Source organism: Poecile atricapillus, chromosome 3 (genome assembly GCF_030490865.1).
Source record: "Poecile atricapillus isolate bPoeAtr1 chromosome 3, bPoeAtr1.hap1, whole genome shotgun sequence".
In the NCBI taxonomy this organism is placed as follows: Eukaryota; Metazoa; Chordata; class Aves; order Passeriformes; family Paridae; genus Poecile; species Poecile atricapillus.
Genome location: NC_081251.1, coordinates 94,177,209 through 94,204,768, shown reverse-complemented (window position 1 = coordinate 94,204,768; position 27,560 = coordinate 94,177,209). Strand labels below are relative to the sequence as shown.

Sequence of the window (27,560 nt, the reverse complement as noted above, 5' to 3'; positions counted from 1 at the left end):
ACTGAGCTGTATGTATTCAGTGCTGTTTACAGTGCAACATTGCTGACTTCTCTACAACTTCCCCTGCATTATGGAAGACATCTCCAAGCACACCATTTCATGATGTTTGGCTTTGCTTTTGCCTGACAATCGCATTTCTGCCTGGCCTCAGCTGTAAATTCAGTATATTCCTCTCTTTTGCTATAAAGAGGCACAACACAGTGTGAAGTAACCTTCATCCTAAACTCTGCAATTCATCTCTATCCATACACAAACTCCCATATCTGTAAGCTACTGTTTTGTGTTCTGTTCTTGATGCATTGTGAGGTTTCCAGAGTAAACAAAAATATCAACACACTTAAGACTGAGAAAAAACCTAAGGACAAAAGTACCTAATTCCTTTCACTCAGGAGCAACAAATTAAACTGCTTTACTATGATGTGCAATGTTTAGTGATTGTTTTATTAAATGCAGAAATACCTGCTCAACTTCATACCCATTCTGATTTAAAGTGCAACAATTAAATCTGATAGTTCTTGTACATCCATATTTTGCAAGTGTTGTTTCTTGAATACATGTTGTTCTGATTATGCCTTGCATTTGTAAAATGTAATTTTTTTAGTACCGTTTTGCTTTATTAACTAAAATAAACTGTACAAAAAGCTGTAGAGTTACATTAGCTTTGAACAATGTAGAATACACGTTCTCTGCCAAACGTTAGTGTGCAAACATTGTACATTTTTTAAAGTGACAAAATTAAGCCAACCTTGAAGTCAGAGTTCATTACTACATTACAAAACAGGAGACTAGATATGGCAAAAGAAATTTCCCGCTGAAATCAACACCATTGTATAATTTTATTTCTAATTCTTAAAAAAATATAAATGAATTTAGAAGAGAATCACAGTATAAGGGCCCTAACATATTACACCATTACAAGGTACATAAAAATAGAAGACACAGATTTCTTTGAAACTTTAATCCTTTGATTAAGCAGCAAGCATATCACTCTCCAGGCAAACACTGCTTAAAACAAACCCTACCCCCCAAAACAGGACGTGCAAACTGTATGCACATATTCTGCAAAGCACACAATAAAGACATTTTGCTATGTACATACTTATTTAGTACTACAAATGCTAGGAGTTCCCTACTGTGTGCTACAGTGTAGGTAAATTAAGAAATACTACCCTACCTATCTCTGACCCTCCCTCCCCCCTTCAAATACAGCACCTTTGCCCAGTTATAGAATATTTAAACAAGATTAAATGGAATTACAATGTACTGAACAGTTTCATAGCAGTTGGTGGTGGCCAACTGTACTGTAACACCCAACATTCTGCATACTGAAGTCTATCGACAAGAGACAAGACAAAAATTAGCAGATGTACAATACACACACCTGGGAGACTCAATGCTTGAAAGTAAAAAAAAAACCAACCAAACAACAAAAAACCCCAAAAAAACCAACAAACAAAAAAACCCAAAACCCTGAAGATGAATCTTAGCACTGTTAACAATTACACCGTAAAAATGTACCATCTTGGTTTTGTATTGGTTTTAAAGACCAGAGAGCAGCCAGATTTGTGTGTAGCTGGTAGGGGCACACTAAGGACTTGTGACGCCCAGAACACAAGTCTCCATGACCAAGAATTCCTTGGTGCTTGTTTTAAAATTCTGCTTTACTTAGACTGGGAGTCATCTGATGCTCACATAGCGGCTAAGCACCTACTCTGATGCAAAAGAAAATTAGTAAAAAAGACCTTTTGTACGACAACTCAGCACACCAGTGAAAGCTCTTCAGAAAGAAAAAACTCTGAAGTTTGAGCTGAGAATATTTTAAAATGAAGAACTAAAACATAAAGGTCAACATTTTAACTGCTATTCAGGTTACAACTATCAAACTTTAATACTAGATTTTCAAATTAAATAGAATCTGATTGTACAAGAACTTCCCTTTCCCTTTTTATGTACAAGAACATAAAAAAAGGACCTGGTAAACTGATCATTAGACCACCCAATTTATCTGTGGGAAAAAAACCAGCTAGGGATAGCGCATCCCATTTGCATAAAAAGTCTCATTTTAGTAAAGGGCAAATCTAGTTAATAACAAAATGAAGTTAAAAAGACTTTTAGACACTATTTCAGCTAAAAGCAAAAAAACCTTTCCAAATAGTATGACATTCAACATGAATATTACATAATCAAGAATGTATTAGTTTTCAATAGCTTAATTCAGATCACACAGTTTCAAACAGTGCTATTCATATTTGGAGCCTGGTTTATTTACTTGGAGGGTAGAGGCACCTGCTTTTGCAAAAAAACAAAACAAAACAACCCCACACCCCAAAACACTGCTGGGCATCAATCAAGGTTTCAGATGAGAATGCAGTGAAATGAGTTTCTTTCAAACTCCTATAATTTGGAAGCAATATTAATATCTAAATGCAGATTTTACTGAGTCAATAATATAAACGAACACCCTCATCCTTCGCCCTCAACTCATGTAATCAACTTTACCAGAAATATAGCAGGAGTCAAGAGACAATCACTTAAGACTGGGTTGGCAGCAGGTAACTACTCTCATGATACACTACCAGCACCACCAGCCTCTACACTTCCCTCATTAATGCTCAAGCAAGGTATCAGTGATCTAGCATACATGAATTGCAGTCATTCTCAGAGGAATGGAATTTTACTGTGCTTCCATTAGAAGAATTAGTGGAATAACAAATTAAATTAATGCTTCTTGCTAGACGGTTCCGCTCCTGTCATTGCCCTGGGTGGGCTGCCACTCTATCCTGCCCAGCCCTCAAGACAGCGCTGCAGCAAGAAACTGGACTCCTGCTTCCAGTTAAATTCCATGAGTAGAACACACATGAGATTTAATAAATTTGGTACAATAGCTCACTGAGTCTTCAGAATACTCTGAAAGAGGAGTACTTAATAAGCCAGTACCTTTTAAAACAAGCTAAGATGTTCTGGAGAAAATATGAAGAGAGAACCTACATTTTACAAGTGTGTGAAATGCTTCTACTGTTATCTAAACAGGGCCAAACATTCTGAACCTAAAGCCATTATTTTCTTTCACTAAAAGGTAAAAAAAAATTAAAAAATTCACACACACAAAAAAGCTCAACACTACATTTAAGTCTCCTACAATATTATCTATTTCTAGATTTGCCAGACCACCTTCCTGTAGTTAGACACTTGACTATAAAGAACTGTAATAAAATAAATAGAGTAAAAATTAGTTAAACAAAATCTTGGTGTGTTGAACATTTATTCATTTAAGAAGTTACTTCCTTCAACAGTTATTCATACAGAGGAGGGTTGCAGTGTAGGCATTACTCTGCTGTACAAGTCTTCGGCATAAAAATATTTTTATATAGGTGGTCATTGACGTCGTTCCATTTTCTAGTTCTTAGCTTGCTCCTCCGGAAAACTGGTCTGATACCTGTGAAGGCTTGCTCTTTTCTCCCCTTCATTATTTGGAAAAAAAAAAAAAGTACATTGGTACATTTTTTCAAATGTGGGAGTTAGCATAATTCTGCTTTTATTTCTTCAGTGCAGAGTGGACTGAGAATCTGTCTGAATTCCGATGAGCGAGGGTGGCTGCTGGCCACTGCCCGCAGTCAGCACGGGCCGGGGGTTGAGACGAGGAGGCATGGAATTAGCTGGGCGGATGAGCGGGGGGGGAGGCTGGTTTAGGGCCGGCCGCGGCTGAATGAAGCGCGCCTGCTGCTGGAGCGGCGGAGGCTGGCGGTGCAGAGCAGGAGCAGCGGGAAGTGCTGGACGAAGTAACGGGGGCGGCTGATTTAAAGTTGCCATGGGAGTGGCAGGTGCTGGAGCAGATGCCTGTGCTGGAGGTGAAGGGCCTAAACACTGAGTGGCCGGAGTGCTTTGTGCCTGCACAAAGGACAAAGACAAGACTGCGTGAACAGCCATCCCGGCCAGGACGTGACGCAGTTGGGCTGCCACTGGCCACTACACAGGAAACAGCATTTAAAAAAATAAAACCAAAGAACTGAGAAGTTACTGAAAAGAAATCACCAACCAAAAACATTATAGACAGCAGAACTAAAAATATTTATGAAGCAAGTCTTCTTCTAGAACAAGAAGTGTATTTTAACACTAAAACAGTAACGTGATCGTCATTATCAAAGGTGCAGTCCTGCTCCCAGCTGGTTAACGACATTGGCTGAAGTTCTATGCAAGCTCATCATCATTCTTTAGAATGCGGTTTGCCACTCCACACCAGTTAACCTTATATTTTATCACTACATAAAATGCTGTTCCTCAACCCATGCTTACTTATTTCTGGTACACAAAACACACCTCATCTTCTTCATCAGTGCTCTTTCCTGATGGCACATTAGAAGTATTTTTTGTGTCCTCCCCTAAAGCAGAAGCATCACCATTAGAAGCCAGGGTTCCTTGTTCCGCTTCCCATTCCTGCAATACCTCCTCTAAGTTAAACCGACGCCTGTAGTTTACAAAGAAGTTCTTCACTTGGCCAACAGTCTTGTTGCCAATTACATCTGCAATAGCTTGAAAATCTTTACCATATTTTCGGACACCTGGAAGGCAAAGTAAATAACATAGCTGTGAAGAATCAGTCAGACACAGCTACGTGTGATGTATTTATAGAGAACCTATGGGACCTGCAAACCGAGGACTCGCTAATTAGGAGAACTTCTCAATTAGAAGAAGGCCTCCATTTCCATTAAAACAAAGTAATTTTTAATAGCACAGCTATCAACATACAAATCAAGAACTTTATTAAAAAGTCATTACCCATTCTTAAAAGATCCTGGCTTACTCACCGACCCTCTCAACCTCAAACCACAGAGATCTGGCCTCTGACAAACACAGTGAATCTTTCAGCGTGTTCACAAGGGCAGAAGCCCAAGACCAGCTCAAGAGGGGAGGAAGGGTGACTGAGCATGTGTGAATGGCTGTAAACAGAATAAAATGCTAGAAATATCAAGTGACAAACACTGATAGCTCCTACAGGTTCCCTCCACACCAGTTGCATGCAGATGGTTCTTTCCCACAGCCAGTGGGGTAGGAGTGGCAGAGGGCAGAACAGGAGGCCAGAGTTCAGCTGTATCACAATATACTGCTCGTTCCTGCACTTGTGACATGCTCTACTCAGGCTACACAGAGCGACTGGCAAATTTGATTAAATCCCCTTCTGATAAGCAGCATGACAGGTGATCTTTGCATTGTTCATTAATTTTTGTACTGACATCAGTAGTCACTTTTGTTTATGAGCACTTCAAGAGAAAATCCCAACACATATTTTAAATACTTCTAAAATTATATTTGCATATAACAAAAAAAAAACTGAGTGCAACATTCCATAGTTTTTAACTTAAAATTTGAATTATAATAAAAATATATTGATTCTGTTATATTTACGGTATGATTTCTCCTGCTTAAGGAAAAAAAATCCTCAACCTCTCCCACCTCCTAGAACACAGCTTTTAGCTACACAAAGTATATTTTTAATTACAAGTGTCAAAAAGCTTAGAGACTTGAAGAAATAAACCAATTTTGTTCCAGAGTGAGTAAACAGAACTGTTTTTTTTTTCCTGTCAGTTATGCATGAGCAAATTACAATTTGACTTCTTCTGTGAAGCTCCTGATAGTTAAACTCATTTGGAACATATTACAGTTCTTAGAGGACAGGCACTCTTTCTCATTACAGGAAAAGAAATTTATGCCTGATTTCATGCCTCACTTCAGAAAATGAAGCAAAGTGTTCAGAAAGAGAGTTGTTTCAAACTGAAAGCTATGTTCCTTTTCAACTTAATTGTGAAGAGTGTGACCTTCAGTTTGTTCTGCTCCTCTCCTTTCTACTTTCCTCCTTATTAGGCGCTTCTGATGTGGTAATGCATGCTCCCTGCAATTTAAAAGAAAAGTTCACCTCCAGGATAGTAACAAATTCTGTAGCTGAAGCTGATGTTTCAGCTGTCAAGAACCCAGCTACATTATTTAGTGTCTTTTTCTGGGGCGTACAAAAGGATACAGCCCTTCGGATTGCAGGGACCTTGGAAAGATTTCAGAGCCACGTGGGAGGGCATGAATCCAGGCAAAGCAAAGACAGGGCTTTGGCTCTGTGCTTTATCAGCTGTACAAGGTATCAGCTATACTCCTTAAAAGCTGTGTGTACTCATGAACATTGCCTCCAGTATTTTAATATTCTTTGTCTGCCCTACCATTACCACCCTTACTGATTTATAATGAACATGAAATGTCCATTGCAGTATATCTAAACATCCAGTACAATTAATCAAGTGAATAAGGTGCCCAGCAGAACAAAGCACATTTCTGTTAGAAAACTAATATAGACTTTTAGTGGTTTCAGCCTGTTCTGCTACTATGCTGGCTACACTTCTTTCCTCCCTAAATCTGCAAAACAACTGAGCCTGCTGGTTATCTTCAACTCAGGTTGTCAAAAAAACATCTTAAAGCCTATTTCCAAGCAAACAGCTTGAAAACAAGGTGTTCTTGCCTTCACTGAAAACCCAACTCTTAAAAAATAAATCTAAATAAAATAAAATTTCCTTAATTTAGCTACAGACAGCACTACTCATTTTGGATTATTTTCAATGTTATTACTACCACTCTATCACAATGACGTATTAAAAGCTTTTCAAGCCATGTAAGAAATAGAGAAAATTCACTGTGTCTTTATGAAACTTTAATGTATAAGGTGATGGCATATCTCTAAGAGCTGTTGCTGAGCCACCATCCCTGTCAAACTGGCACACATTACTTAGGCATCCTTATACAAATTCAGTGCTAAACACCCCCAAATTATTTCTCACCTGTTCAATCCCTATTCAATAAAAATAATTTTATTAGGCTGATGAAGGTGAAACTCAAAAAGGGTGACTGCACAGCCTCACTTCACATGTATGAATGGTTTTCTCCCAGCTAATTTGAAAGCAGCCCAGCTCACAGGAATCCTTCAAGCTCTTCAGAACTTCACCCAGCTGCAAAGGTACACTGGAACACGTGCATGCTCTTGATTACAGCATTTCATCTCAAATGTCTCTCTTGGAGAAACGCATAAATGCAACTTTGATGCTGTTTACACTGCTTAATGTTGTACAGCACAGCAAACACAATATTAATCAGGGTGCAAAGCAATATGATACAGCATCACAATGAGGCAGAAATAGTTAATGGGAGCTGCAGTTCCACTGTGATGGGATTACAGTGCTCCTGGCAACTATCTTATGTAGAGTTAGATTCTGATTTTCCCAGCTGTTTTTCCCTGCAATGCCATGAAAGTCATGTGCTACTCTTCAAAGCAAATTTTGTTGTCTTGAACAAGTGTTAAAACATTTTTGCAATTACATTTTCAAGGCCAAGATGTTAGTTTGAAAATATGACTGTGTTTATACATTTTTGTACATAAAAGTTTGTAATTTAAGAACACTAACTGATGAACTAGTCCATTACATTCAACAACTATTCAAAGCTGCACTGTTACCTGATAAATTATACTGCAAACACATTGGCTCAGAGATCATAAATCTGAGTCCACAACCCCATTGCAAGCACACAAACTGCTTTTAAGATTACACACAGCTCTATTTTAAGACAAATTCTCATTACCTCTTCTATAGTTACTGGCAATCCCTTGAGATTAGCCTACAGATAACAAGTTTTTTCATGTTTACTAAAAACAGTACCAAAATTACATTACTGCAGATTATATTTACAATTTCCATGGTTAGATTTATTGTTCAAATTCAAGTGAACAAATCATGTAAGTGCCACCTACCTGCTTAATGCTTATGATTTCTGTAAAATTATTACAAGCATACACCAAAATATACCAACACATTTAATAAAATAATTCCATTTTAAAGTGTACAAACTAAATGTCCCAATGTTCAAGTCAACTTGCAAGTCCATGCCTAATGCACATTATAGAAGCTTTTAGTAGAGCAACTGTGGATACCTTCTAAAAACGGTCAGGAAAAACACAGAACGGCTCCCTCATGCCTAGAGTCTACTACCTCAAACAATTGCTTTGAAGCAAGAAATCGGGGTTCTTAGCCTGAGGGATTGGAGGTTAATATCTACAGCACTCTCATTCCAGGAGGGAGAGCAAGCAGTAAGTAAGGGAGGGATAATTAGAACGCTTTGTTCTTGTCATTAGGATTCTCTCTCATCTCCATTTTATATAGTGCCAAGGAAAGTGGACCACAGAGGGAACAATACATATAAGACTGCACATGTCAATGAAGAGATTTCTTCCAGAAGGCCTGATTTTTCACCCCACCCTTAAGGGTGACTACCTTTATAAAACATAGAATCATCCCTAGAGACCAGAAGACTAGATTTCCTCTCCAAGGAGTCACCACCAACCCTCACTCTCTTTTGCTCAGGCTCTAGTTTATTTGTCTTGTCAGAGTGACACAGCTTAATGAAAACTGAATGTATTCTTACCACTTCCCAAACTGTTGCTTAGTGAGAACTCCAATAACTAAACTATGAAAAGGCAAGATGGTTTTAATCCTTTAATTCTAAGGCAAGCACAAGGACTCTGGATTTTCCCCACTCTTCCAGCAAGCCTTCTACTTACTAGACTACCATATCAGAGAAGCATCTCCTTCAGTTGCATCTGGGAACAAAATACTGAGGTATTTAGCAATAGCGAGAGAATGAACTTAGGACAGAGGACAGTTTGGAGATGCAAATCCAAGCCTGAGGCATGTAAGTTGAAAGGCATGATTAAAGATACACCATGTCTTTCTGCATTTCCAGTCATACTTCAAAATAACCTAACTTTAGGTTCAGTCATCTGACTAATAAATAAGTTCCAGATACAGCATACCAATCAACTGTACACTGATATCCTGATCCACTGAATGTTTTACACTAAAACTCAGTCTCTCATTTTCAAGGTGAAGAATACAGAGGAATAAAGCAGATAGATATAACCAAGCTATTATCTTTTTAAAAGATGATCCACATAAGTGAGTTAATATACGCCTTCAAGACAGTATCTCCAGATATTTCCTGTCCATGTTCCATGGTTTGGCAGTGCATGCTAATACAAGAGTCAATTTTCTTTCATATAAATCAAATAAATGCAAGTTAGCTGTATGAATAGCCTGCCAGAAAATGCTGGGTTTTTAGCCCAGTAAGACAGATAGTCAAGCATCCATACCTAGCTTCAGACTGTTAAAAGGCCAAATGGGTCTAAAGGCCATTATTCTCTCATGAACAGAGAAAAGCAACAGTAAAGCAGATTTACTTCTGATTTTTCCTACTTTAGAATACTAGAGATGTCTTAAATGCTTCAAATTTTATTACTTTAACTATTGCTCTAGTCTTCCACATTAGAGAAATTCATGTAAAGTGATTTAGCAGATGATTGAAGAGACTTTCTGGTACTAATACAGTTGTTAAATCCTGCTTAGCTTTTCTCTTTGAAATTTAACATGGGTGACAGAAAGCCTAGTGTTGTGTTGTTTGAATAAATGCCCTAAATATTCTCAACAGTTTTGCTGCTTTCTTGGTGACCAGATAAAGTTTAGCTTTGCATTAGAGGGAAATACAAATATAAGCCTAAGCAACTCTTCAAATCCTTTACATCAGATTTCAACTTGCTGCTACTATTAACATACCTTGTACTGCAAGAAGCTGCTCTTCTGTGGTCCAACGGGCATTGATTTTCTGATTAGACTAGTAAAATTAGAAAAAAAGCACAAAGATCATTAAATTGTTTCAACAGCTGCAAAATATCTGAGCATCAATGTGTTTTACTTGCACTACATCTTGCAAAATAGGTAAAAAACTCTTGCCTACAAACCATAAATTTGTAGCTCAAGATTGTTTTCATGCAGAGGAAATAGTGTTTACGGATTGAAGCGTAAAACTATGCCAGCAGTTTTTCCTCTGTTTTATTGCAGTTTTTAGCATCAACTGTATAATAACTTATGCACAAACTAATGATCTTTATGCAGACAGAATTTCAACTTATAGTAACATTTATCTAAACTATTTGGACTTGGTGTTTAGAGGATTTTGCATTCATGTTATGTTTCATATCCAAACCTTTAAAACAAGCAAAAACAGAACTTCAGTAGTAATAGATCATTCATTTTAGATGCCAAAATGTATATATAGTCATGTTTTCACCCAGAACACCATTTATTACTGGCAATCTACATTACCTATTTTTAATCCAAAAAGCCCCCATGTATCAGGGCCCAATTTCAGCTCCCTATTATTGTGAACAGACATGACATTTCAGTTTTTTCTGCTTCTTTTTTCAACCAGGTGCCATAAAAAAAAAGCCTACCACCAATTTCTTTTAAAGAATCCAGACTCCACACTACATGTAATTTAATGGATCCTTTTTAAGCTGCTGCTGCTGAAGTAAAACACATTTCTGTAGCTTCCTACCAATGTAAGTGCAAGGCCACAACTTTCAGTATTTATTTTCAGTATTTATTTTGATTTACCTCAGGAGGTTTGAATTCTTCAATCCCGCCTTCCATTTTCTGTTTAAGTGCACTGTTTACTTGCTTAGCATTTTGAACCTTGGTCAAAAACAACAAAGTTAATCAGCTCCACAAAGAAAGTTGGTCACTTTACACATTTATCTTCACTAGGATTGCCACAAGTGTACCTCCTAAGTTAGAAAGAGAAATATTATGGTTTAAGGCTTCACTACTTTTAACTGTTTCAAAAAAACTAAAAAAAACCAGAACAAAACACATCACAGTTTACTATGGAGAAAAAAAATTAAGCCAGTCTTTCAAAAGAACAGTTTGTCTGCAAGAATATTAAAAGCTGCTTATAACAATTTTTATAAGGATGCATAGGTTCTTGAAGAATTAAGAATACTCTAGACACAAAACTACATTCTTAGAGATGTGAGATGTATTGCATATATTAATTTATTAACTTCTTCCTTCTAAAAAAAAAAAAAATTCATGAGATGTTTCCAGTTAGTTCCTTCTGACATCTGACAGATGCTTTTTATTGACCTGAGATGATTCTGATTTTCTTTAGGGGGAATTATTAAAATTATTTAAAATATTTCTTAGTTTATAAAAAGGATAAACATTCAAAATTGTACATATACATGTCTATGAACCACTTAAATCTGACATTGATGCACATAAGATAACATAGGTAAGAAAATAGTTTTGCATACTATGGTGTACAGCTATTACAAGGGTTCTTAAGTATGGACACAAAAGCAGACAACTCAGTGGGAGATTCCAAAGGCTGCACCCCTGCAAGAAAAAAAAAAAAAAAAAAAAAGAGAAACACAACCTCAAGGCTGTAACTCACCTACACTTAGGCTAAAGAGTGAAACCCACCTATGCTATTTAGCCCCAGACTCCTGCTGTGACAGAAAGAAGCTTATTTCTCCTGTAAAAGAACATAAGGGAGCAAAAACCCCATGAAAAAATTCTTTATTCATTCCATGATTCTGCCACATGGCAGCTCTATAAGGAGGCAAAAATTCCAGAAGATAAGCCTTGACTCTGTAGCCCCATCGCTCCTAGAAAGCAAGCATGCACATAACTACTTAGAAGCTGAATAATTACATGTTTCAACTTTAAATGCCAAAATTTAATTTCTTCATGCAAAGGACGCAGGCAATTTTCCTCTTAAAGGTGAAGACTAAAAACCTCTTCTAAACTTAATAAGAAGTAGAAAATGTATCAATTCAAACAGAGAAATAACTAGGTCCATGATTTCCACAAGCCTCCCATACTTTCACACTATGTGGGAAAGGACATCCAGGAAACCAGCTACAATTTAAAGCATAATAAATGTAACTTCCTCTGCTCCATTGGTCTCATTTTCACTTTTCAAACAAACACTTCTAACAAAGTAAAAAAAAAATTCAAATCAAATGTGACTTTAGATTTTTCCTGTCCCCAAATCTGTAGCACTATTTTAATGCTACCCTTTTTTTCGTAAGTAAAAAGTCATCTTGCTTCATTTTATCCAAAAGAGCAGATGAATGTAAAAAAACAAAAACTGAAGAACAGCTACTGTCCAGCATTTGTGGTGATAACTGTGGAACAAAATAAGGAAGACTCACATTAAAGAAGTTTCAGAATCTTCACAGATAATCTTCAAAACCATTACAATCAGAACAATCTGAGATGAAATAAAAAAAACCAAGACCAATAACCCATGGTACCTGTCGCTTTAACGAGATTAGTTCCATATCCAGCTGTCTAAGAATTGTGTTGGCTGCATTGGGACTACAGGAAACAGCTATCACATCTTCCTGGGTCAGGTACATGCCTTTTGGTGGACGGCATTTGGAACGCTGGGAATGGTGGCGATGCTGCAAGCTCTGATACTCTCTTCTACCCAGACCTATTTTGCTGGTCTGAACAGGCTGCTCATTATTGCCCTTTAATTTACAAGAAATAAATCATTAAAGAATAACAGTATCTTGTGTACAACTTTACTAAAAATAATGAAGTATCAGATAGCATTGTAATGTCATATTTATGACAAAACTTAAGCTAACATCCTCCTTTGCACATAGTATCCAACTATGTCTCGCAGATGAGTTGATGGAACATGCCAGTCATCTGCTGGATAAGCCTGCATTAGTCTAAGCAAGGTCTGTTTTCAAAACTTTTTTTTTAACACAGCCACAAATACAGTAAATGTTATGGAAATCCCAGTCTGAATATTGTGAAAGAAGATACATAATATACATGTATGTATCTTGTTTTTAAAACAAATAATCAGTGACTAACATTTCTGATCAGATATGAAGAATTTGGGCAAAGATTAAAGGAGAAGAATCGTAAAGTCAACCAGGCCAGGCAAGAATGCAAAATGACATTTCTCCCTGCTGTAAGCACTCTACAGTGTTTGGGGGGATGGGGAGGGGCTGACTTGAGACTTGGAAGAGAAAGTATGGACATGCCCCTGCAGTCACAACATGAGCCTTTGTTATTTGCTTCTCTGGAAAGGATGGCAAAGAGGAAATGAAGTCTTTGTTTTGATATGTTTGGACACCTAAACATTTCAGCTTTGTCTTCAGTTGGGATTGCTGCATAACTTCTCTACATGTATGTGACTCGCTCAGAGCAACTGAGTAGCTTCCCTATAGCCCAGGAGCAAAGACAAAAAAATTGCTTTCTCTGCAAGGGTTTTCTAATTCAAAGCAATGCTTAGTACTAGAACAGAAAGAGAATTCAGGCTTTTCCCTATTTCAAGCAGCTCCCTATTGCTCCTCCCTGCTGGCATCCATGCCTGTTTAAGAGGAGGTGGTCATCTGATCACAGTGACTGCAAAACCAAATGCAGCAGCCATGATTAATATTATCATTATTATTATTTTCTGTAGTAGTAGTACAGAGCAGCAAACAGAGTCTTGTTTTACTATACTTGACCTTGTGCCACATTCTCTTCCCCAGCTAATACAACGTCTTATCCAGCTCACAGACTTCATAGAGGCCACTTAAGATATCTGTTCTTCCTTGGAAAAATGATGTAGAGCCTTACAGTTTTGACATCTAAAAATTTCAAGGTTAAGTTTACTTCTGCCCTGTTTATACTTATTTGGGTTTTGGTTCTGCATTGCTCTTTTGGTATGAAATTGCAGTTCCTGTGTGTTCAATCTGGATTTAAAGTGAAAATATTCTCTCTCAATTTTTTCTTGCCAAGATAGAGAGTTTAGGTTATATTCATTTTATCTGGTAACAGAAAGTTTCCATTGCTCTGTGTGTTCAAGCAGCCTACTCAGTTTATATTTTGCTTAGGAAGTGAAAGTACGCAAATCCTCCCAGAACTATTAGATGACAAAATTATCTTGTGCAGATCCAAATAGCTCATCAGAAACTACAAGCCTATTTGTCCTGTTCCTAGAAGTCTATCAACACACTACTTGCATTCTGGACTGTATGTCATGCTTCAAACTATAACCAAGTAAATTGAGCAAAATAGCCCCTATTTAGACATGGCTAAGGCCAGTCATTAGATTGCAGGGACATTGTTAGCACAACATAAAAGTAAAAAGGTATATTATCAGGCCATGTGACATTTCAAGTACTACAAAACATCCCCATGTTAAAAAAGCAATCTCAAACTCTTTCATTGAAAGGGATAATTTTCCTTTTTTTTTCTCCAAGGCCAGTAGATACAAAGGGATACATTGAAGGTCACTGCAAAGCTCAGAACAGAAGCTAAGCTTATCAGTCTCTTACTCAATATTATTTTTGTGAAAAGTGCAAAGTTTTACTCATAATCCTAGATACCACTTCATGGGAGTGCTGAAGTTTTGTATAACCTCTCCTCTCACTCTTGCGAAGCACGAACTGGCTGATTTAGGAAGATCACAAATGCTTAAAGTTGATCAAAGAAACAAACACACACTTTATTGTGTTTTTCTTGTCTTGTTCATAGATAGCTTAATGCTTATAACAAGAACACAAAAAACACCTAAAACCTGAACATACCCTGAACACAGCAGTCATCTGTAAAGTTAAGTGCTCAATTAGGACAAAAATGTTTTTCCTCTACACTTATTAGCAGAAAGCATCTCAATAAAACCACATATTAGCTAAAATGCATCAACTCACTGTGGCTTTGAACAAACAACAAAAGTTGTTATTTGAAAAACGTAATTTAATTTTAAAATTCAAAGAAAACACTTTGATTCAAATAATTCACAACCAGTAAAACTGTAAACATACTAATAAGACTGAAGGAGGGCAAATACAATCTGTTTTATCAGGTTGTGAGAGGATACATCTCATAAAAACTGAAGATCTCTCAGGACACAGTGGAGGTAATGAGACATTTCTGCATTTCTGGCATTTACAGCCAGAAAACGGCAAAAATATAGAATACAATTTTGTCTGAATGAGAAGTCATCAAGACCTTGACTATTTAAATGCCCTGGGAGTTCGGCAGGGTGACATCTAAACCTCCATACTACAACTCACTCTTCACAGTAACACATTCACTGAAAACAAACAAACTGACATTCACCATTAAGCTATCTGTTACCTCCTTTTTGGCTTCTTTTTTGGGATCGTAATCGCTATCATTTCCATCCATTGGATGAGCTTCTTCTACGTCATCATCGCTAAAGACAGATTATAAAAACGCTTGTCACTATTTTACTTTTTAAACCCAAATGTAAGTATGTAGCAGGATAAGAGAGTTTATCTACTTGAATTTACCTATTCTGAGTATATGGCATCTCAAAATTATTTGTAGTTTTTAAAAGATGGCTATTACAAGCATGATTTCCTATATTAAATTCCAGTAATTATTAGGATAAACAAGCAATCCTAAACCATAGTTTCAAAGTTACTTTAAGCAATGCTTGTACTGCTGCCAAGAATTTTGGTGTCACCTTTTTTCCAGTCAACCACTTGTGCCAGTGCGAACACTTATGTGGCCAACTATACACCAAGGCTAGAAATAACCTTCCATTTGCCCCATTAGTTTTAATAGAGCAATTTTCAAACCACTACAACAGGTGAATAAACCCTTGCTGAAATCTGTGGGGAGCATAGAGCACATGATGGGAAAACATGGGACTGCTTTTTCACCAACGTGCTTAAAATCTAGCAGTTTAGGGGAGGGAAATGAAATCTACTGAATTAAAGAAAAAAGATTAAAAAGAGAACAGTCAATTCACAGCCTAACCCAGTCATTCTGACAATATAATTTCTGAATAAATTAATGCAAGAACAAACTTTCTAGTTCTCACCAAACCCCTCCAGACTGCTATATTAAAAGCAAACTAACTTTAGCTTGTCATTTTTCAGCAATAGAATCACCAAATAAGCATATGAACTTTAGATAAGTTATTGAAAATAACACATAATTAAAAATAGCCCGTTTGCCCCAGTGATGCACTTTTCTATAGATATAAAATTACAACTTCCAATATAAACACAGATTATGTTACTTACACATGCAGCACATATCACCTTTTAAAAAGTGCAAGTTAATAATTAAGTATACCAAGCACAATAAAATTTTAATTTCATAGTAACTGTGAGAAAAGTTTCTTTGCAAGACAACAAAACTTCTCTGAGCTCTAATTCTCTCTGACTGATAGCACTTCTAAGTCTCCTAAAAAAAGATTTTATATAAAGTTTTATTATAAAACAGTGCATAGGCACTCTTACTGCTTCAGCTTCTTATAGTGGTTGAACTTTCAGCTTTAGTTCCATATTAATTAAAAAAAAATTCAAACAAAAAGCAATCCGAACCCTCCCACAAAAACACTCTTCTGCACAGACAGTAATAGACTTCAGGGTTTAAATCCTTTTTTTTTTTTACAATTATCCATTAAAACACTCCCATCTCCTATTAAAACTCACACAGACTGGAGTGATAAAGTTCTTAAAGCACAGGTCCCAAACCCCTTGCTAGAATCAGAGATATCACAACAGGGGTCTCAAACCTGAAACACATGGCTCACACTGAAACAATAGCTAGAAATTACTCCACATCTCTACTTCAGAAAATTTCAGTCTCTGGTCATCTACTTAAGAACACAAAACTCACCTGTCACCTTGATTATTTCTATTAGCTAGTTTACGAGCCTGACGATCCATCAAACTTGTCCTAGAGCGAGTTTTTTTCCAAGAATAGTAATATTTAACAAGGCTTGCAATGGTCTTGTCTGGGAGCTAGAAGAATTAATCAACAAATTAACACTTTCAAAATTTAAAATTCCACCCAGATTTCTAATTCTGCTCTGTTTACAGCCATCTTTTAACAATATTTTAAATGCATTGATAAGATTGAAATGAGGGATGTATATCATACATATTTTTAAAAAGGGGGAGAAGGCTTCTTTTCATTAGAGTTAAAAAGATGTATGTCCAAGAGACATGAGGAAAATAAATGAAATCTTATATTCAAGGCTCTTCCTGAAGCTTTTACAAAGAAATCAACATGAAATTTTAGCCCAACAGGAGCCTTTGTTCTTAATGCATCTGAGCTGTTTAATGCTTCTGATTGAAATATTACTTTACCATTTGCTGGATCCTGTGAAAGCTCTTTCCATGGAAGCTAAATGCTTGTTCAAATAGGACTTTATCTTCAACTGTCCATTCATCAGGGAAAGGCGTGAAGTTAGGGAGATCCGCAAGGGACTTCTCAATATTGTGTTTATGCCAGAACAACATGCCGAGAGCCTTTGAAAAGAAATAGTCCCTCTTTGGATTTAGTCAATTTTCTAAAACGTTGAGACAAGTTAAATAAAAACAGGCAATTTATTTGTTTGAAATTAAATTTGACTATCAGAATCCCTTCTCAAAATATATTTACAATTTTATTGGCTATTTACTATAGGTTACAAAATTCTCTTTGGAGACAGTGGGCACATCTATACTTTATTAATGGTATGAAAGCCAGACAATTTAAGGTTGGCATGGCAGCAGTAATTCTAGAGCAGCATGAGCTAGGCTGAGGGGCTCAAATCTGACCTGCTTTCTTACTTTACAGGCATATATCACCTACATAGTTCCTTACAGGCCTTTATTACCAGCCCACTCAAAAAAGAAAATAAAAATACTTTTCAGTAGCCAGAGGACCATCCAAAATGCAAGTCTGAAAGTTCAAAGTGAGAGTGGTCTTTTTACAACTCTTCAATTCACAAATAACAGCACAGCCACTTCATCATGTGAACCTAATAAGGAATGGAAATTTAAATATACTTTCTTACATAATTTCATTTCTCGGTATTCTTAAAGAATTTTATGTTCATTAGACTTTCTGCCAGACAATCACCGGCAGATTTGATGCCAAGATTCAGGCATGGGAATTGGGCAATATAACCCACTCAGTTTCAATCGTACAGTGCAGGCAGACACGATTGCCAGGTGTCTCTCCAACCCCCTGATTCCACATCTTCTGTCAATCTGGACACCGCAAACCTCTGCTCTTGTTAAAATGGCAAGTGACAAGCACCTCTTGCAAAGAGAATTTCAATTCCACTGCAAGAAGTCTACAAATGTTTTGTACCAGAAGTTATTTTGGAAATCCATCTCTAGGAGACTTGAGAGCCATCAGTCCCTCCTCTTGCCTAACAGAAGTCAAGGCATAAAGAAGCAACACCAAACCACAGGTATATTCTGGACATTGTAACACTGGCAGCCTCTTTGTCAGACAGCAGTTGATGAGCAAGCTTCCATCCTCCAAAACTTGATCATACAACTTCTTTTCAATTGTACAGCAAATATTTTTTTGCAATACGTAAACTCACTTTTACATAGATTGGTTAATTTATAAAGAAATTTGATATAGAACTACATACAGACCAGCAAAGTTTTATCCTTGCTTTCTAAGGAATGGTGACCAAAGGTTGTTAACTAAAGTGAACTTATTTGTTACCTTCAGAATTAAAATTTGAGTCTGTTCTCCTGCCTCTGAAAAAACCCACTCAATTTAGGTTGGTTTGCTTTTTTTTTCAATATGAAATAAACCTTTTCAGTGGCATCCCTACCAATTAATGGTTCAGAATTGTATTGTATTTGCATTCTAATGTTTAACTTTAAATTTGTAAGCTGCTTCCCTACAAAACTCTTTAGCTAAATATACACACACAATTGCATGACATGCCCAGTGTATCAAGAAACATACCAAACCTTTCAAAAGTGCACATTACAAGCTGAGCATGTCATGAAAACAAAGAGCTCAATCTTTTGCAGAGAATCCAGACCACAACTGTATGCAGATCCATTTAACTGCAGTGTTTGCTGCCGTGCCTGAAGAGAAACAGCGTTAATTAATGGTAATCAAGGGGAAAAATAAAAGAGTTGTGTTATAGTTTTATATTAAAAAAAAAATCCTTTTAATGAGCACTCTGATTCCACAGCACTTACCTGTTCCACATTGTATCCATGTTTTTCCTTTGCTATTGCTATATATTCATCCACTGTAACAAAGCAATGTCAGAATTATTCTTTAATACTTTTAGCTCTGCTCTATGACAGAATTAGCCATCTAACATGGGAAAAGAGTCTCTCCATGCTTTAACACACTGCATAGGCCCAGGTCCCCCAAAATGTTAAATATACTCACAGCTTTATTAATAATAAATTAACCCACTGACCATTAGTGAACATTTAATTTTATAAACTTTTTACACATTTTTACCACAACAAAACCACAGATACTCATTATTTAGTTATTTATTTAAAGCAGAAACTAGCTGATTATTAAAAGGCTATGCCTTTTTGGAATCCCTTCCTGGGTTAGTTTTAAATTGAACTACTTCTACTGCTCTTATTCCCAAACATGTTGGAAACTAAAGCAAGGAGATCCTACATCAATAATTATGCATATCGTCAAGATTACTATAGCTTTCACAGACCAATAGGGATTTTAACTATGACACAGTCAGTTTTCAACAGAAAGCATGAAAACTCAATAATTACATAATGAAATTAAGGAATAACATTTTAAAAATCATATTTAGCAATAATAGAACCAGCTTAGAGTTAAACACTTTTCCTAACTTTGAAATTAAGTCTTATTTATTTTTAAATGAAAACCTCTTCCTATTCACCTTCTAGAGCTCAAAATTAGGTTGAAAATAGTTGAAAGGAAGTATGATCAAGAAAAGGAAATAATCATATCCACCTTATTCAAATGGACAACAGATATCCTTGCCATGCACTGTTGCAGCAAAGAGTTAATTATACTTCAAAGGAATGAAAAAGGTGTTTAATAATCACAGTTGTATTTTATTTCTAACTGTTCTGCAGTAGCTGAAGGTGCAATTCCCTCAAACGTAGAGGGACACAAATCTCTAACTACTGGTATTAGATAGAAACTGTCCCAGGGATGAGGTTCTCATGGCTGCATCCTCAAAGTTTACTCCCCTATTATAGCTGGGAACTTCTAGCAGAGGATTAAACTAGATTAAACAGATAACTGATCACATTTTGTCAGATTACTCCTGTATTTCAGGTCACTTCTAAAGGGAAAAAATGTTTGCTTTCTCCTTCTGTGACAGCAGTAATAATTTTCCCTTGAAGTAGGCCTCAACAAATCTTTTCTGAATTCATCCACTGCAACTCCTTCTCCTAGAAATTTAAAGCAGTAAGTTCCTCATGTTCAGATATTTTATTCTTTAATTAATAACAAAAGGTTACACAGACAATGATGATGATAATACAGAATAGGCAGTATGACTTGAAACAAAGACTTTACTAATATAAGAGAAGGTCATCTTTCCTTTACCTGGAGTTCTCTAAATAAAGAAAAAGAGAAGCTTTGTGTTTAATTATTTGCAGTTTCACTGTGTGTAAAATAAAGAGCAAACAGGCACACCAGAAACATTTAGTTTACTTAAGCACACAAATTCCTAAGCAGGCAAGGACTTACACTTGGCATCGGGAATATTATGATATGGAGACCATACAAGCATTCCTCCATTATCTTTATCAGTGTATTTTGTGGCACCTGTAAGAAAACAAGTAACTCTCAGTATTTATTTAATAATTATGATCTAGAGAACAACTATGTGACAGTTAGCAAAAGCCAACCACAGTAAGAAGTCCAGCTACTAAGGAGAGGGGGAGAAAAAAAATAATTGATTCAAAATTATTTCCTTAGGACATCAAAAGACTGAATCTGAGCACTATTCTTAGGATGTTTAACTAAATATTAGACAGTATCCTGGTTACCACAATTAAACCACTGAAGTGCATTGCTTAAGTTGGAAGGAATCCTATCTAGTTTGGTAGTACTATCCTAACTAGTAGTTAGTATCTAACCCCCTTGCCATGGGCAGGGACACCTTCCACTAGACCAGGTTGCTCAAACCTCCATCCAGCCTGGCCTGGAACACTTCCAGGGATGGGGCATCCACAGCTTCTCTGGGCAGCCTGTGCCAGTGCCTCACCACCCCATAGCAAGGAATTGCTTTCTCATATCTAAATCCACCCCCTATAAAGTTGGCAAGGATGCAACTTTGTTCTCCTGAAGTTTGATTGTCCATTAGTACTCTAACATTTATCACTATCATAGGATTACTAGGACCTACTGTGGTCAGTTAGGCTTCCTTCAAACAAACAAAAATAGATAAGAGCTAGAATTCAGTCACGTCACCACCACTGATCCCTTTCAGCAAGAAACTGTACTAACAGCTATGCCAGAAACCATCCTGTTCATCTCTCTCGAGATTTTTCTGATTTTGTAATTTTAGTATTCATAGCCAAGCAAATTGCACAGCAGTTAGATGTATAAGTAACTTTTGGTTTTGGTTTGTTTACCTCCACCTCAATGTAGCAAGGGAAGCAGTACAAATTATCCAACCCATCAGGACAGAGTAATACTGATATAAACACTGAAGCATTAAATCAGAGCATATGATGTTTTAAAACATGCTGTAAAAGAAAACTCCCTGATACTGTAAAAGCATTAATTCAGAGTCACTTTCCATTACTATTTCACAGACGTAGTCTAAAACATAAGGCCCCTTACAATCTATTTGTTTTCAAGTTTCTCTTGCTAAGAAATTGCTCAACAATTGGATTTATATCTAATGTCAGCATGAATTCCCTGAGTAATCACCCTCAGAGGAACTTTCTTTGCATCCTTTCTGGAGAAGAAAAGCTTTTTTTGTTCAGTGAAACAAGTAACTTTTCAATCCATTTTAAGCTTACACACTTTATATTTAGGCTCTACATCTTGTTTGAAGCTAACAAAAAACCAAATCCAATGCTTTGGAAAAAAAGATCAGTATAGTGCTTTCCCTTTATGTACAATGTTTTGTTGCTCTTCCCTCTTCAGTTTGGCAGCATTTTGTATTTGCTATCATCTCTGCAATCTTGATCCATCACAACTGTGAACTTGAAAACAGTTAATTAGAAAACTTAAAAATTCCTGTACCTCTCCAAAATGAGATGTGTAAGGCAGATAACCTCAATGCAACATAAACTCCATAACAAGTTAAGAATGTACATACACTCATAAAGCACCCGTTTCAAGGCATAAGAGCTACTAAACTCGGAAAGGTTTTTGGTATATAAGAACAAAGTCCTTAATGTAACATTCCACTTTAGCACCAAAAAGCATGACATTTTTAGTCATTAGGAATGCAATACTTCATGAAGAGCAAGGCAAGCATGTTACAGGCACAACATTTCTCGTGAACACTGTGTTTTTATCACAAGTAAATGACCACTATCCTGCACTTCATTCTAATTAAAGACGAGGAGAAAGAAGGATCACCAGAGAATATACTAGAATCTCAGGTTATGAGGAAAAATGTCTGAACTTAAGATACCTGCAGACAATTGGATATCATGGATATTATCAGGTAGTGAATACTCAAGTACTAAAGTGAAAAAAAAAAAATTAGTTTCAGAATTCTTGTGCCTGCAGGAGACCATGTATGTGGTGACACTCCCCTAGTGAGGTGCCACCCTCACATGACAAACAAGCAACAACCACCAGAACCTCCCTTTTCAAAGCAGTGCTATGTCCCCAGCAGGAATCAGACATCTGCTTCCATTCAGGTGGCACCTTCACACTGCCAAAAGAAAAGCCAGGATGACAAAGGAATAATGAGGTGCATACAGGTAGCTTGAAGGAAGGAAGGCACCTTGTCCTCAGCATGGGATGTCCCTAGCTGTAGGACAGGGATCCCTCCATCCCCATATGCAGGACCATGACCTACCTTCCTGAGAACTTGCTGCCTGTCCTTTGTATCTCAAGCACTCAAGCAAACAGCCCTAACCCCCAGAGTGGCTGTATTACACCTCAAGGCATACAAGGGAGGGGGGCTGGAAATACCCTGCAACATGATAACCAAAGTGTGTTAGAAGAGTTGTAAACCAGTAAGGAACAGAAGGATCAAGAGCTACATCTGAAGAATAACAAGTCTCCCTCTCCCCAAAATACACCTCGAAGCCACTGAGGAAGAGGTTTCAGTACTTCAGCTGCTGCACCCCACTGCCAGTAGCAGTTAGGAAATGCAGCCAGCTGAAGATGACCAACAGGCACTCTGCACCTCTTCCAGAACAGGGAAATCACAGCAGCAAACTGACCCTCTCTAAACTGCAGCTTCACGTTGGAAGTTAGATACACGTGGCTGGTACAGCTCTATACAGGATCCTATGTACTGAAAATGAAGTGATCATCCAGGTGCATACAAGACACAGTGAGGGCACTGTGGGGCAGCATGGCAATATAAAAGTATGTTGGTTTCCAGCACAAAATGTACCTTCCTCTGCTTAAGACTAAGCCTTCCCCACACCATTTAACAATTTCAATTTAAGAGAGCCTGTTTTCCTATTAGAAGACTGAAGAGAGAAAAGTTAAAAACATACAGAGAAATGAGTTCCTAAGTGATGTTAAATGGTATAAAATATTCTTCTTGATAGCCCCAACTCCATCCCCAAAGACAGGGTAAATGGAAAATTAAGTATTTCAGCATTAAGAAAGAAAAATTCATAGTAAAACCATTGTGAAGTCTAAATCTGAATAGAATAAAACTTCCCTAGCAGTTATCTGTGGATGACATGACAGGGTGGTGCATTTTGTACCATGATTTCCAAAAGAATGTAGACAACCCACAATATAAGGATATCAGTTTTGTATCCTGCTGGATCTCTAGGTGGGCCAGAAAGTACAAGAAAAATTTTCACCAAGAATATATAATACTATAGGAAAACCAGGAGGAAGAGACAAATCTGGAGTGCAAGAGATGGTATGTTAACTTAGTAAATTAGATAAAGTAAAAATCCCAAGTTTCCTTAATAAAAATGTTTCTTGCAGCGACAAAATCTCTCTCATCGCTGTAATATTTGGTGACAATTAAAAACACTACTTCCCTTAAGCTCTATCTGAAAGTTTGTTTGTAAAAGTTATATGGTGTGGAGAGGGGTAAGAGAGTATATTTAAATTAACTTCTCATAATTGTTGCTTCCAACCACAATCCACTTAGAAACAGTTGCACTTTTTCTTTAAAAAAATAATCTTGTTTTATACATAAACTAAGTTTACAAAAAAAAAGTTTACTGCCATCACCTTAATCATGAATATTTTGTTCCTCAGTGTATTGTGGTAGAGCATTGCTTATGGCTATTTTTCAAGTCAGGCTAAGTGAAACCCAAGGATTGGTATTATTCCACTCAGTATTCTGTGGGTTTATCAGGGCTGACTTTGTGTCTTAAAGTTATGTCTACTTTCATCCATCATTGACTCTCTTCTCCCACCTATTTATTTCAAGGGGCTTAAAAAACAGCACTCAAGAGTACTGTGAATAAACACACACTCTAAAGTATCTGATAAATCCTCAAAAAAGAGCATTAGAACAATTCCAAGAAGAAACATAATTAAAGATAATCAAATATAGTGCCATATCCATATATGCAACCTAGAACTAAAAAGGAGCTTATTACCTTGCTACAAAAAAGTAACCAAAATGTAGCTGCAAGAGCAAGGATTTTTGTCTCTTGTCACTTGTCTCCAAGAAATTATGCCTCAAAACTCATCAGAAAAAATAAACAAACCTCAACCAAAAAACCAAAGAGATGAAAGAATGAGATCTTGCTGGTATCTCCTCAGATAACCAATCTGTTAACTTGGTAAGTGCCATACTTTTAACTTGATGGACTTTTTAATTTATCTTGTAAGACTTAGGTGTTCAAAAAAAATCAGGACCTTCTTGCCCTAATAAGCAAAATACACACACCAAGAAGGATAATACCTCATAATAAAACATTAAGCCTCTAACTCGGGAGTTATTAAAGAAACATTTATATTATTAAGGAAACTGATAGGGTGAGTATATTTTAATCCCAGTTATTGGGGAAAGAGGCATTAATTGAATACCATCCCCCAGAAACACAAGCTCTAAAAAGCCTTGTTATACGAGAGCATAAAATTAGTTCTGTAGTTACTAATGTAATGGTACTATTGCATATACAGTTTACAAAATTAAAACCACAGAACCTCAATTGTCCTACAAGGGCTGAAGAGTTCTTTTAATCAAAAGAAAAACAAACACTAGGTGTTTTTCTACTTCAAGTGGCCTCTAGGAAAAGCAAACCCAGGCTGCAGGTTAGAAACCATCATTTTTATCTGTGTATAATTTTTATGTAGGCAATGTAAAAATAAAAGGCGAAGACAATTAGCCTTATTAACAAAGAGACCTAGACTGCGTGCTCCTTCCTAGGGGAAAGGCATTCCCTTAAGGCAAGATCACGCATCCGTTTAATCCCACCCTCGCGCTTTCCTTCCCCCAGCGTTTCCTTTGGCCGGTGGGGACTTGCGCCCATCCAGAGGGGCTCGCTCCAGCCTCGGGAGGCACCGTGAGAGCAATCCTCTTCCGGTAAGAAATCATCTGATACCCATGGAGCCTGCCTGGAGAGCAGGAAAGTAGACAGGCTTCATCTGACCACTACAGCAGAACTGCTGAACGCTCCTGTGGTCTCCCTGCTCTGTGTAGTAAGGCACGGCAGCATTCTAGCAATTAACTTGCTAAAGCTGAGTACCAGGCTATGCGAGCGTACCCATATTCCTCGGGGCGGGGCTGGGGGGGCGAGGAAGGCGGAGGAGAGCAGCTCAGCCTGCCACGGCGGGGCCAGCGAGGCTACTACAGCACACAAAACCAGGAGCAGGAGTTTCCCACCGAGCGCATCTTCCACCCAGCGCCTCCAGCACGCAGCCAGGTCTGCTCCGCTTCCGGCAGGGCTCATCACTTCCCACCCTTGCCCGACATCCATCACCCCTCGTCAAATATTTTTTATGGTTATCGGTTTAAGAACACGGAGAAAAAAAAAATTAAAAAAAAAAATAAAGCTTTTTCTGTTTCACCGCCTCCCGCCGGATACCCATAATGCGGCCGATAATGAAGTGAGAATCCCCCACCGCGACGCCCCCCGCCCCCGGAGCGCAGATGCTGCCCCGGCCAAGCCTCCCGCCGCCGGCACCGGATCGCCGACACAAAGGCTCAAAAGCACCATAAATACAGCCCCGCGGCCGCCGCCGCCGGAGAGCGCCGGGCGAGCCCGCCCCGGCTGCGAGCCCACCCCTCCCGCCTCTGGAGATGTCAGGTTACAGCCGAAAAGCGATTTACCGGGCTCGAAGTCAGGAATGCGCGCCTGGTATTCCGCTCCGACCCTCATTCCTACATCTGCAAGGCAAAGCGGGGGGAAGAGAAATTAAGGGCTGGAGCGTCCCCGGGCGCCGTCCCAGGCTCCCGCCGTGCGGCGGGCGGGCGGGCTGGCGGAGCCCCCGCCGCGGCCGTGCGGAATAAGCCACCTCCTACCCCCGCCACCCCCCCGCCCACCGCCGCCGCCGCGGATTAAGCCCCGACGACCGCCGAGGAGGGGGCAGGAGGAGGCGGAAGGGGGAGTTTATTCCAGCGGAACAATGGGGACGGCGGCGGCTCCCGGGAGACACTCCCTCCCCATCGTTAAGTACCGCGGGGGCAGCCGCGGGGCCGCGCCGCGCGCTCCCGGCCCCCCGCCCCGCACACGCGCGGCCGCGGCTCGGCCGCAGCACGGACGGAGCGGCGGAGCCCCGGCACCGGGAAGGGGGAGGCGGCTCGGCTCGGCTCGCCGCCCCTCCCGCCGCCTCCGCCACCCCCCTGCCGCCGCTGGCGGGGCGGCCCCAGGCTCGCACCGTGCTCGTCGCCACTGTCGCCGCCGCCGCTCTCCGGCTCCGAGTAGTGCCCATTGGAGGGGCTGCTGCTCTTGGCGCCGTTGGGGGCTGCCCGGCTCTTACTCCCCAAGAGCTCTGCGCCCTTCTCCATCATGCCTGGCATGCCAGGGCTGGGAGCGGGGGAGAGCGGCGGCAGCGCTGCCGGCCGAGGGGGGGGAAGTTAATACGGAGCCGCCATGTTGCCCCCTCCCCGCCCCCCCCTCGGGCACCTCCTCCCCCCGCCCGTCGCGCCCCCCCTTCCCCCGGCGCCGGGAATCCCTCCGCGCCGGCCCGGCCGGATCTCGCCGAGGGGCGGGGATGGTGCTGGAGCGCCGGCGGCGCGGCCGAAGGAAGGAAGGAAGGAAGGATTTCTCCCGATGCCGGACCGCCGCCGTGCCGCCGGGCTCTCCCGGCCGGCGGGCCCAGAGCAGAGAGGGGACTATTTCCCGGCGGCGGCGCAGGGATCCCGGCGGGCAGGTGTCGCTGCCGCCGGTGGTGCCGCGGTGAGGGGCGGGAGGAGCCGGGGCCGCGCCGGGGCCGAGCGGGGACAGGAGGCGCGGGCCGGGCCCCGGCGGGGAAAGCCGGTGCTGTCACATCGCTGAAATCACACCATGTGTAAACCCGTGAGGGTTTTTCTTTCAAAATTCAAAAAGTTATCGATTTATTTACCTGTTCAGTGCAATTCCGGAGCGTTACTAAGTGCTGCGGTGTTGCCATCCAGTTTATCTCAAATATTCAGGTTTTTTGAGGTAAAAAAAGCCGAGAGGGGCTCCGGACCGAGGCTGGGTTACAATGTGACAACAGTCTTGCTACTTAATCGGAGATGCAGTGTTAGTCCGGTTTGTTCTATGCAAACTCATTTAATATTCTTGTGGCTGTGTTTTAATATGTGTTTATAGGTATTCTTAGTGATGCAGTGATAATTTGTCA

At 39.2% G+C, this 27,560-nt stretch overlaps 1 protein-coding gene across 8 annotated transcripts; it reads right to left on the bottom strand.

Annotated features, from left to right (window-relative positions):
* Positions 1–420: 420 nt before the first annotated feature.
* On the bottom strand, positions 421–26,846 carry RCOR3 (REST corepressor 3). 8 transcript variants are annotated; one of them, XM_058834963.1, is made up of 12 exons: positions 26,613–26,846; positions 26,065–26,121; positions 20,361–20,438; positions 18,854–18,906; positions 17,003–17,164; positions 16,530–16,654; positions 14,994–15,090; positions 12,179–12,397; positions 10,476–10,553; positions 9,636–9,693; positions 4,318–4,559; positions 421–3,888 (listed from the first exon to the last, which is right to left on the bottom strand). In XM_058834963.1, exons 1-12 carry the CDS (start codon positions 26,752–26,754, stop codon positions 3,544–3,546), a joined length of 1,656 nt encoding a protein of 551 aa, XP_058690946.1. In that variant the 5' UTR covers positions 26,755–26,846; the 3' UTR covers positions 421–3,543. The 8 variants fall into 8 exon arrangements, with proteins under 8 accessions (XP_058690946.1, XP_058690948.1, XP_058690949.1 ...); XM_058834965.1 differs by having other exon boundaries at positions 15,012–15,090; XM_058834966.1 differs by lacking the exon at positions 26,613–26,846 and adding an exon at positions 25,499–25,716.
* Positions 26,847–27,560: the final 714 nt, after the last annotated feature.